The sequence below is a fragment of the Pagrus pagrus genome (genome assembly GCF_965226575.1).
Source record: "Pagrus pagrus genome assembly, chromosome: 23".
NCBI lineage: Eukaryota > Metazoa > Chordata > Actinopteri > Spariformes > Sparidae > Pagrus > Pagrus pagrus.
In genome coordinates, this window is record NC_140205.1 from 20,392,830 (window position 1) to 20,405,628 (window position 12,799).

General features: G+C 39.2%; 1 protein-coding gene across 1 annotated transcript; it reads left to right on the top strand.

Annotated features, from left to right (window-relative positions):
- The first annotated feature begins 1,761 nt into the window (after positions 1-1,761).
- On the top strand, positions 1,762-12,799 carry pnpla3 (patatin-like phospholipase domain containing 3). Its single transcript, XM_084345185.1, has 9 exons — positions 1,762-2,046; positions 2,905-3,137; positions 3,242-3,307; positions 5,730-5,939; positions 8,954-9,014; positions 9,127-9,303; positions 9,467-9,599; positions 9,746-9,853; positions 11,482-12,799. The coding sequence occupies exons 1-9, from the start codon at positions 1,860-1,862 to the stop codon at positions 11,720-11,722; spliced, it is 1,416 nt and encodes a 471-aa protein (XP_084201311.1). The 5' UTR covers positions 1,762-1,859; the 3' UTR covers positions 11,723-12,799.

Below are 12,799 nucleotides of genomic sequence, written 5' to 3' on the forward strand. Positions count from 1 at the left end.
CTATAACTCAACCAATGCATTAAGTTAAAGTAACATTGTGTAGATATTGTCATTTTGTGCAATTTAGCAGCCCCCACAGTTTCTGAGTGCAACACCACTGTCATACATACAAACCACAGGTCTCTAACAATTTGTCATACGTGATGTAGGTGCTAACTACTGCAATATGGCAAGTTTTTCCTCACTGGAATCGAGGGTCTAAGGACAGAGGATGTCATTCACTGTACAGATTGTGAAGCCCACTGAGGCCATGTGATTGTGGTTTTGGGCCATATAAATAAAATTGATTTGATTTGATTCGAACTTCAAACTAAAATCATTACGTCATAACAATGTTATGTGTTGAAAACTTTTATCTTGAAATTAACATTTATGTAACACTGTGACCCTACCCTCTTACTGAAGTTACATAGAGCAGGAACAAGTGATAGAGGGGCAGAGTGGCTGCAGAGACACAGTTTACCATAATAAAAGACACTGTACCATCGAAATGATTTTGAAGCTGTTATTTTGAGGTAAAGAGGTTGAATAATGTTGCTTTAAGGACAATTAGCATCAATGCACACAGCAAACATACATATTCTTAGAGAAATTCTTTTTTGAGTTACTTGTACTGTCACTATAATAAAATGTTAACAAACATATTGTATTATAATCTACTTATCCTTGTGTTGTGAACACATTAATGCATAATCCTATCCTATTATTTAACTCTTATTAGGGTGTATGGTGCACTAAAAAGTTGACCTTATTAAGATATTTTGTCTTATCTTATTTGTAATAATATAATATTTAATAATACCCTTCCCCCAGGTCAACAAACAATTGGCTAATATATATTATTTTCATTTTTACTTCCTTCATGGTTTTGTGTGATATTAGTGTAATCTTTTAAGGACTTCACCATTGTGGCATAGCTGGACTTCCCAGTGGCTGTCCAGTTACTTATAGGGAAAAATCCCTCTAAATCAGATTAAGCAAGATGTGCCAACAAACTTGGCAACGTTCCTAACTCACTGAAAAGGAGAGTGTGGTCTGTCACCATTATAGATGTTTCTATGATCCCCATAGAAAAGTTAAATGTGTGAGACATTTTTAAATAACTGTTAGGGAAAGAGAACAGAAGCCAAGTATGACGTAGCCCTGCTGTTGTGTGTTTTTCTCTCTTTTTTTAAGGGGGCATGACGTCACCCTGTGTTGTCTTGTCTATCTTCCATGTTGATTGGCTGCTGTGTAGAAAAGGGAATTGATAGACGTGCATTAATCCAATCATGTTTTCAGTAACATATGTTGCCTTTACGGAACCTCATAAATCTTGCAATTGTTAAATAACTTGCGACTTGCGGCACATCCAGTGGCTTCACCCTCTGATTCACTTAGAAAGAGTGCAAATTATCATAATATAGACTAGGTCCCCGAATACAGTGAATAAACTCATGGAATTCCTTTGTCATATATTAACACTGGACAATAAAACCGTAGGCAACATGTTTAGCTACACACGGTACATGTACGTTTATGCAACATAACTGAGTAATTGCAGTGACACTTTTTTGTTAACTGTTTTTAAAATAATGTATACAATCTAATAGCCTTTCGTGAGAATACATTTCCCGACAGACGCACTATTGCCCCGCTCACGTGTGGGTGCTGATAGTTCCAACAGCACTTGAAGTTGTCGTCAGCAGACCGCCTCCCTGCACTTCCCTCTACAGACCCAGCTCTATAGAAGCAGCTGCACAGAGCCCGTCAGAGGGGCTGCGGTCTGTTTCGTGCTTCTCTCCGTCGAGTGGCTGTCCACGCTAGCCGCCGCGCACTCTGTCTGCTCTCAGGGCTCTCCAGGCGGGGCATACCCCGCCATGTTCGACCTAAACGGAGGCTGGAACCTGTCATTCGCCGGGTGCGGGTTCCTGGGGATTTACCACATCGGAGTTGCCAGCTGCCTGCTGGAGAAAGCGCCGTACCTCGTCAAACGGGCCACCAGGCTGTACGGGGCTTCTGCCGGCGCTCTGACCGCCTCGGTGCTCGCAAGTCAGGCATCCATAAGTAAGACATACCGCTGTGGCTCTGTAGCCTGCAGGACACCGGAAGTCCTTTATTCTTATTCTTATTCTTCTTATTATTATTATTTATGATTTGTTGTTTTGTGTTTTTTAGTTCAGTTTCTTTTAGTTCTATTAAAACTGGTTGGATTCTTTTTGTCATGTATTAAATTGTTTTATTAATTATTTTATTTTAAAAGTGTTGGTGACTTATAGTTAAATTAACTTTAGTTAATAGTTATTTTATTGTTAAAAACAATGAAATGCTTATAAAGGGTTTGTTAAGATGTTAAGGGGTTTTATTTTGTAAGGTGTCCTTGAGCGCTTTGAAAGGCGTCTTTCAATAAAATGCATTATTATTATTATAATTATTATTATTATTATTAATTGTTCATTGTAAAGTTGCAACTGATGTTTATAAACCTTTACAATTGCTAAATAAATGGCTTGTAAGGGATATTAACTAACTATTAACTAAAGATTCATTTACTTTAAATTGACCATTTATGATTGATGGTTATTAAAAAGTTTTATCGAATCTACATACATACATATCCTTTCACTTTCTCTTTCACGAATAAGCAATCATCAGGGCTGACATGTGAGATGTGAGATTGCTGATCGACCTATGTGTCTTGACCACTGAAAAGCTGCGGTGATATCAGCATGGGCTCGGAAGAGTGCTTGCAAAGGTCACTGTTGGTTACTGACTCCTAGTAGCTTTAGTGAATATTGATCCAGTCGCAGGTTGACACTTGTGTTTTTTGTTTAGTTTTTTGTTGTTTATTGATCACAAGGAATCTTTACTGCTCAAAGTTCCATCGTCTGATTCTAACCTCCTCACCTTTCCTTCTTATTTTAGCTAAATGCTGTGAAGATGTGATCGAGGTGGCAAAAGAGGCCAGGAAGAGAAACCTGGGCCCCCTTCATCCTTCCTTCAACTTGGTCAAGGTGATAAAGTCTGGCCTGAATCGTGAACTGGCCTCTGACGCACATGTCCTGGCCTCGGAGCGCCTGTGTGTTTCGCTAACCAGAGTGTCTGATGGGGAGAATGTGCTGGTGTCAGAGTTCAGCTCCAAAGAGGAGCTCATCCAGGTACGGGACGGTGGTCACATGGTTATCTTTTCAACCTTGAGACGCCTTTAGGGCCTCGACATGACATAGATTTCCTCTGGTGTAACCCTGCGCTCCATCCACAGGCGCTGGTCTGTAGCTGTTTCATTCCCATCTACTGCGGGCTGATTCCTCCATCCTTCAGAGGAGTGGTAGGTATCTGGTTGACTTGCTTATCATTTAGGTTTAGCTTAGGTTTCTCCTTCTGGAATGCAAAATGTATTTCACGTGCATGTCACTATAAGGAAAGTTTAAAAAAGAAGAAGAATGGAATTCAGTCACGCTTGTTTTAGAAAAATGGAGAACAAGCAAAGCAGAACAGGAAATCCTAATGAGTAAGACTGTGAAGTGTTGTATTAAAGGAGATCATGGTCTGTAATTCGAAGAACATTTGGTTTGCCTGTGGGCATAGCTGTAGATAAGCATATCTATTATATAGCAGCATACCAGTAAAACTTGTTAATAGGGCTACGGAAATGTAACAGGGGAAATATAGGTCAAGATGTAAGACCGAGATCATTTTGTTTAACACTAGAAAGGATCACGATTAGTCCTTTGCATGTTAAGAAGAAGAACTGTGGTAATCATTTTAACTGCAAGTCCTACTTGAAGGCTGCCTTCACTTTAACTTATCAGCTGCCGTTGGACTTTGACAGCGATCTTATTCAGATTGACAGCCTCGTTTGTCCCACTTTGAACAGGTAGCACTTATCAGGCCTGTTTCCCACCCTCTGTTGCCTGGTCATACAAACACGATCATAACTAAATTAGTCAGATTAGATTCAGATGACGTTATGTAGTTATAACAAAAACCAAAGGTCAAGTGATATACCATGTAATGAAAGTGCAAGGAAGAGTATTGACAGATAGCAGTTGAACTGTCAGTTAAAGAATTCGGAAAAAAGCAAATATATATATTTTTGGCTGATATTCTTTTGAAATATACAGTATATACTATATTGCTCCCTTACAACACGATTTGATAGGTATTGAGATACATGGGCTCTAGTTGAGACTGGTTGAACTGTTTACATGTCACATGTTCATGTACATACACGTACACATACACAGTCTGTCTGCACGCGTCACCTGTAGATTCTGTACATTGTGTTCTTTCTGCTGCCTCAACCACCGCTTGCTCAGAGCCCTGTGTGACTCATTAACTCATGTGCATGAGTGTGTGTTATCACTGTGTGTTCCACACTTTTTCTTTATTGAGGGGGCCTCTGTAGTTTCCTTACTTCCTAGAAAAGAACTGATATGTGCTATAGATTCTTAGAAAGATTCTTTGAAAGGACTGTGTAATTTGATAATAGGGTAAGTGGAGCTAGTGGAGACATTGGCTCTCTTTTATTTCATTCATTCACACAATTACAAATCGATACCATGCACAAGTTACATAGATAAGGAAATAACGTTTCCAGGAAGTTTATATCTACATTGGTTTAAGTTTAATTAGATTAGATTCAGATTTTAAAAGCCGTTTGAAAAACTCCATAGGGAAAACTATTACATCAAAAAACTAAACATTTTGCTAAAGCCTAACTGACACTGGGTTTGTGAGGCGGATACAGATATTGATATTTGACAGTGTTATTTATTTTTTAATGAATTGTGACCGAGATTTGTTCTGAAATGGACATTTCACAAAGAGACTTAAGAGTCTACAGCCATGCTAACAGTACTTTGAGCTAAATGATGACCTCAGCATGCTAACTTGCTCACAATGACAATGCAATCATGCTGATGTTTAGCAGCACCAACAAGGACAAACGCCACAAAATGTTAATGCTCTAGTGCTAATGTAAAACATCCAATATTACTGTAAGAAGTTTGCCAGTTGAGGTAAACATGTCAAAATATATCTTTTTATCCTCTGTACGCACACTGAATTATCCTGACCTCCATTTAATCGCTGACCTATATTCTGTCAGGCTGGCTGTTCCAGAGGCACGGAGAGAGAGAGAGAGAGAGAGAGAGAGAGAGAGAGAGAGAGACACACACAGAGGCTGAAGTTTCATCCGTTCAGTCAGCTGGCAGTGTCTCTGCCAAGCTGAATAAGATTTTAAGGCTTGGAGTTAGAATAAGGTTCATTCTTAGTCCATTGCATTTAAATGAGAACATTTCGTTTCATTTACTAATGTCCCACAGGTTAAATGTGATATGGAACTGGTGCATTTCGTTACATTTGAAATGTATCAAGTCTCTTAAAATTGTGTCACTCACACCTACAAAGATGTTAGTGTTAGAGAGATGTAAGCAGCAAAGCAGGTTCTTGTTTTGTTTTGTGTCTTCCGATGATGTTATGTCAGGGCAATTGCAGGTCACTAGAGAATGATTATTGTGTGATCAAAATGTTTGTGTATAAATAAAGCTTTGTTTTGAGTCTAGCCCCATTGTCATGATGCAGCAGCCAAGAACAATATCAGTTTGTCTCAGTGAGACCTGTTCTGTAATGATGACAAATACTGGCACCAGTGGGTGCAAATATTGTATCAGTTAAGTTAAAACTACACCAACCTTTAATTAAAAAGTAGGTGCTTACATTATACATGTCTGTTTCTGTGTATTTAGCGTTATGTGGATGGCGGGATCAGTGACAACCTGCCACAGTCGGAGCTGAAAAATACCATCACCATATCTCCCTTCTCTGGAGAGAGTGACATCTGTCCCCGCGACAACTCCACCAGCTTCCATGAGCTGCGCTTCACCAACACCAGCATCCAGATGAACCTGGGGAACATGTACCGCCTCAGCAGGGCGCTGTTTCCACCAGAACCCAAGGTAGGCAGTGCTTCAGCATCAGCGTGGACATTCTGCGCTTTCAGATGGTGTACTTTTTTCTGAATCTCAGTCATTTAATACTGAGAAATCCTGAGAGTCCTAGTTTGATATTTATGTCTTCCTACATGTCACAGCAACACAGTGTCTGTTTCGAGTCCATTAAAGCTACACAGTTAAACAACTTCCACGATCGTGCATTACTGGGCTTTATGAACGACATAACCAAACTGAAAATAATCGTAACAGTTTAAACAAATGTAAAAGCATGTGATATGGCCCAGTAGCTCTGTTGGTGTGTGAGCGTACGGCCCATGTATCGAGGCCTTATCCTCACTGCAGCGCTCCAGGGTTCGAGTCTGACCTGTGCTGCATGTCATCCCCCCTCTCTCATGCCATTTCCTGTCATCAACATGTGCCACATGGTCTTGCTCAATCTGAAGGCAACATTAACTTTAATCTACAACCATCTGCTAAACTAACATCATCCAAAGCAAGGACCTAAATTGTCAGAGGCTGGCAGATGTTACTGTAGGATAGGAAACATCCCCCAGCTTGATGGGATTAATTAAAGTAATTCCACACTGCGACGTTGTAGCGGCTCGCTGATTATTTTAATACGTATGCCTCACCCCTTTAAGGCACACATGAGAGCTGGAAGGTCAGAGTACAATAATGGTTCATATGCAGATCACTGAGATGTCTCTTTTGAAAACCTTCACTCCATGGCATTTTTTGCTTCCTTCTTTACCTTCCTAATCTCCCTCCATTCATTTACCTGTCACTGAAAGGAAGTAGTGTCTGGATCTACCCTCTGTCTCTGGTTTCACCTGCTGTCACTCTCCTTTATCCCCCGTTTCCTTTTGTTATTTCCTGTCGCTGCGATGATTGTGAGGTAACCTTTAAAATGAGGTGAGCTTTAATCTTGCTGTGTTCTCATACAGCCTGGCTCCTGACTGCTTCCCTCACGTGTGCATGCGACACCACGATTATGTAATTGGGTGTACATGTCTGTGTGACAGGAGCATGTGTGTTCTTGCACCACATTCCTTGAGGGAGGAAACACCAAACAACACAGACCTCTGTGTGTTTTGTCCCATGATCTGCTGGTCTGTCTAGCCAGTGATTTAGCTGTGAGCACTTCTGAATATGTCAGGGCTCTCTTTTATTTAAGAAGTTGGTCTTATGCAAATCAACAAATTGACTACAGTGATATGGCTTTATCATGATGACAGTGATAGGATATGAATTTCTTAACAAGGCAGGTGCATATCTTTGCATCACCTTTTGGCATGGTGCTTTATCATGAGATATAACCAGATTTCACAAATAATACTAAATAAACAATTTATCTAAAATTATTGTGAAACAAAGTAGTTAGTTCTTATAGGAATATAAATACATATAGTTTAAAAAAAATACACAATAAAAAATATAAAATAAAAATAAAAGTGACCATCGCAAAGGTAATGAAAACTTTAAAAAGCAGTAAGTACTTGCCAACTTTCTTAAATGTATAGTTTTATTTTTTCGGAAATGAGTTTATTCAGGTTTTTTTTTTTGCAGAGTTAGATGAGACGTTTGATACAAATGTAAAGGTTTGCATTCAGCATTGTATGGAAGATTTAAATTGCCTAAATAAAAAACGGCCAAAGAAATGATTTGAAATACAATACACATTGTTATATCTGTTAGCATATACTATTATATATAATAAATTGTTTTTCATTGAGGCAATAATTTTGCACGCAACATTCAAAATCAAACCACAACATAAAATAACAAATAACAAAAAATAAGAACAATTGTATGTTGATGTTGTCCAGCACAGGCATTTTTAGGCTTTCAAATGTTCATAGCCCTGTGTTGGACAACACTAAAATACAATACATTTCTACATGTTTTTCATTGTTTTTCATTGAAGTATGTCACAGTAAATGCAAGGGTTGTCACAGTTCTCCATATCCACAATTTGATTTGTCTTTTGAGTTTATGGACATGATTTGACCTGACCTGATGACTATGCCATTGTTAGACCATCAAGGTTTGACTTGTAAAGATCAACAGATCTCTGGTTGTATGCCCTGTAAACTGTACTTTACATTTTCAGATTCTTCTTTAAGAAGAATGGTTTCAAGTGTGACATAACCGCCATATTCTTTTAAATCCTGACACCACTCGTTAATGCATACATAAATAGGAAACACATGTAACAATTGTTTTGTATGTCACTATATTTTGATTTGTTTTTATTTAGGTATCTTCCATAGAATAGAGCTAGAGCCGGGAGGTAATTATTTTAGCTGACCTCGGCACAGAAAGAAGTAGTTGCTGCATTTCTGTTTGTTTATGGTTTAATGAACATTATACAATACATTAATTAGTGAGCTTTAGAGATGTTAGGAGGTGTATTCTTTAACTTTGGACGAGGCGCCTCTCCCTTTGCCTCCAATCTTTATGCTAAGCTAGGCTAACCATGTACTGACCCCCACTCCTTGTTAAACACAGACATGAAAAAGATCAATCTTATCGACATTCAATTAGAAAATGTAATAAAAATGTTCTTAAATGTGTTTTTCTTGTTATTATTGAAGTTTTCTTTGCTAAATATCATTTAGAAAATGTCTTACTGTACAATAGTAGGTTGAGGGGGAGAATGGCAGCCCTAAAAGGTAAAAAAAATAAAATACAATAAACTTTTAAGTACAACTTTATTGTGAAACAGGCAGGAGTGTGAAAGACAAGCCTGTACCATAAGTAGAAAAATAAACAGAGGATGGCAGCCTTACTGGCCGATGAAAAAAGGTCCAAGTATTAATTTAACACCAGTTTCACAAAATAATACAGAAATGTAAAAAGATGTCATTCTAGTTTGCTATTATTGATTTTTTTAAAACAGGAAATTCAACTGATAACAACACTATGTCACTGATCAATAATGTAAAGTCAATAAAATGCCAGACAAAGACAGATCTTTGTTTTCCCATATATAAGATGTGCTGTCTCTCTCTCCACAGGTGCTGGCTGAGATGTGTCAGAGCGGTTATAAGGATGCTCTACGCTTCCTTGAAGAGAACAGTGAGTATTTTACTGTTGTGTTACCATGTTATGATCAAGTTATGATGCATCCCTATCAGCCTGTAGCCTGACCTTTGAACTGTGTCGCTGATGTCATGTTTTGTGGTGCCAGACCTGGTGATGCTGGAGTGTCCGACGTCAGGCCCCTCCCTGCCAGAGAGCCCACCCACGTGCTGCTGCCAGCACACAGAAACCACCAGAGAGTGGGTGCTCCGAAGGCTCCGCCTGCTGCGTAAACAGCACTGGTGGCTTGATGAACAGATCGCTCTACCTCCGCACATCAAGAAAGGTGGGGTGTCATCCAGGACTACACAGTTCATAGTGAAGGTTAAAGTTAAAGGTCAAAGGTTTAAGGTTACAGTTCTTGTCGTGCCTCTTTAAACTGGTATGTAAATAATGGAGTAAACATGCCATGTGGTTGACTGGTCATGTTCTGTATGTGTGCTTGTCAGTGTTCTGTGAGGCCTGCCAAGACAAACCCGGCCTGTATGCCAAGGTGTCTGAGATGTTGCCTGTGAGAATGGCCTCCTACATGCTCATGCCATACACACTCCCTGTGCAGTCAGCCTACTCAGTGGCCCAGAGGTGAGTATAGATCCAAACATCTCAACTTTAAGCAAAAGAGTTCTGCGCTTAGAACTCATTTCCACTCATCTCATGGCAAGAGTCAGCTCCATTTCAGTATTAAACATCACCTTAGTGCTTGTTGAAATAATTTCTCCTCTGTCCAGGTTTGTGGAGTGGATTCCAGAGGTGCCAGCTGATGTGAGCTGGCTGGCTGGAATGGCGGGTGATGTTTACAGACAGGCCTGGAAAGGAGCACCAGCCAATTCCAAGAGGTGACAAATGATTTTCTATACAGTGCAAACAATATTCAGGTTCAGTCATACTGTTATCTACTACATATGTCCATTTAACAAGTGCTCAAGTACTTGAAATCAGAGTAATTTTCTCACGTATTTATTGAGTCTCAATGTGGAACAGTAAAACTGTATTACTGTTGGCACTATAAACACCGCTACCCCTAGCAGCATGGCTACTGTCCCAAGGAAAAAAACAACTATAAGAATCCCAGTTTGACCTAGAAACCCTGATGCCAGGGTTATGAATTAACAATGAGTAACACATGATTATATTAACAAGTAGGCAGGTTTTGTTACTTACTGATCTAGTGGAAAAATAACAGTTTTGAACCTCCTTCAGTACCGGTGTTAAAGGGAAACATATTTTAACTGGGGAACAGACTTTGACACAACACCAGCATTCTCCATGAAGTGAGTGCCCGTCCGTTTACTCTCATTCTACCTCAGTTTCTATCACTCTCCCTCGTTGCCTCCTTTGTCTCTCCATCAGCAGGGTTCTTTTTCTTTTGCAGTTAGTTTCCACATTTAATCCAGTTGTTCTACCATCACCTGGGGATAGCAACCCTGTTCAACTGTAATTTTTCCGTGAAAAATCCGGCCCAGTGGCAGACCAAATGAAAGTGAGGTTTATAGGGAACCAATTTATATGCAGATGGTGTCATTTTTCTCCAACCATTACACTGTGCAATTAGTGTTTACTTTGGAGTATGTTAAACCAAAAAAGTTGTCTATTGAAAGTTTGAATAAATTAATGCATTAATACAAAAATACTACATAAAATGATTGTACATTTGGCTTTCATGTGTGCAGTATGTTTTCGGCAAACTATCACTCATATAAATGATATCAACACGCAGCAGAAATAACAACAATGATTTCTATTATTCATAATAATGTTCATGTTTTGGGAACACCTCACACCAACTATATAACTCTCTAAAGCCGATGGTGTAATGTAACATTACTGTGTTACTGTGATGATGAAAGTTAAAGAAGGGGGTTTCATGCATATATCTAAAACTGTGGGTTTGGAACTGCTGCGTCTAGAACTGTGAGGTCTCTTTGGCTCTGCGGGTCAATGAAATGGCTGCAAGCAGCAATAGTGGCACTCACTAATAGACTCTCTAACATTATGACACATAACATTACCCAGAGTTACAACTCAAATCTTTAATACTCTTTCTCAACATTACATCAAACTAGGTTACCTACAATACTGCATTGTTCTTTGATACTACAGGATTTTCAGTGGTATTATAGTGTAAAGTTTGGGCAGCCACAGCCGGCATTTGAGCAGGCCACATGGTCATGTTTAAACCTCTAGACACGGTATGTCATCCCATAGAGTAATCAGTGAGACAAACAAAACAAACAATCTCTTTGATTCAATCTGAAATTAAGACACTTTTTTCAGATGTAAGTAAGGCCCGAATCATCTGGAGTATCTAGTGAATTAATGGCATGAAGCATTTTGGCGTTTTTAGACATAGTCAGACAGCATGTTTGTACAACTTAGTCAACAGGAGTCCTTTTGACGATGGACCTTTTAAGGTTATAATTATCAAAGGAATAAATTTGCTCCCTTGACCTTTGTTTTTGACCAGACCGCCGTGCCTGAGGAAATGCTTGAGTACACCGCCTCTACCTACGGAGCGTCACAATCCCATCCAGAAAGACAACCTGCCGGCTCTTTCCTCCCTGGACCTCCATGGCAGTTACTGGGAGATCCCCAACTCTACCTCCTCTTCATCCAAACATCACCCTCACACCGCCCCGTCCTCTCCGCAACAAGTCTGCTTCTTTGTCGGCTTAAAGGATGAACCTCAGAGCCATGCACAACAGTAGAATTATTTAGGACCTGCACTTTAACAATGACATGGTCAAATTTCCACTCGCACTTCAAGGAGCTGGTGTATCCATGGGTGGTAAAAATTTGAACCAATTTGACAGCCAATCCACACAGCACCAAGTGTATTATTATATGAATATTTTAAAGTGTGCTCTGGAAGATGGCATCGCAACTTCCTCAGGATCATGGATGTGTTTTATGACCTGTTTTAATGTACAGCACAGAAATGTGTCTAGTTTTATTGTCTTAATACAACCCTACCTCCCTGTTTGTTCAAATAATACTCAAAAAAGCATTCATTCCTCATTCTAATAATGTTAATTGAATCAAGATTCAATCTGTTGACTTTTACAGTTTAGTGATATCTTAAGGTGCCACCTGGGTGCTTTTTAGGTGACATAATGAAACTTCTGGCAGTCACATTGAAGGTCTGTTGGCCTCAATTCTTAACATTTTTAATCTCACCAGAAAGGGAAATCATTGCTCCAGAAGTCTGACGGTTTTTGTTTTTGACAGTGTTCCCTCTGTGGCTTTTGCTACAGCAGGAGCCCAGCCCTGCTGTCGACTGTGGTGAGAATATTTTCATAACCAATAGAAATGACAAAAATATAACTTAAGTAGTAATACACTAAAGTGTCCTTTAACTGAGATGATGTCAAAGACCAGACAATAGAACTCTATATATTGAAAAAAAAAACAATCAAATAAGACGAGTCACTTTACTTCCTGGTCACTAACTTTACTAACCAATATATTCTTGCAAGATAATCTATTCTATTTTCTATGTGTAAAGCCAGCAGCAGACCTCCATGATGATGTGAGGTGGCTCCTGGGAAATTTTTGATGAAGCCTCTGTAAAGGTCATTGTTAATACTTAAACTGCCAAAACGAAACACTGATGTAAAGTGTGCTGATCAAGAGAAGGTAACCAGTGTTATTGTAATGTCAGTGTTATCAGAGTATATGGGCTGGCCTTCAATTTGTAAATCTATTTAATGTCTGTTATCACTTAAATGTAAAGTTATGTCAATACAACTATGCTACTCTTCTAAGGATTAAAGATTTTTAAACTG

What these genes read in the sequence shown, in the direction of transcription:
- pnpla3 (XM_084345185.1), top strand. Translation starts at nt 1,860, where the DNA reads ATGTTCGACCTAAACGGAGGCTGGAACCTGTCATTCGCCGGGTGCGGG. An exon ending in CGCAAGTCAGGCATCCATAA is followed by an intron (nt 2,047 to 2,904) that starts GTAAGACATACC and finishes TTCTTATTTTAG; the next exon opens with CTAAATGCTGTGAAGATGTG. An exon ending in GCCTACTCAGTGGCCCAGAG is followed by an intron (nt 9,600 to 9,745) that starts GTGAGTATAGAT and finishes TCCTCTGTCCAG; the next exon opens with GTTTGTGGAGTGGATTCCAG.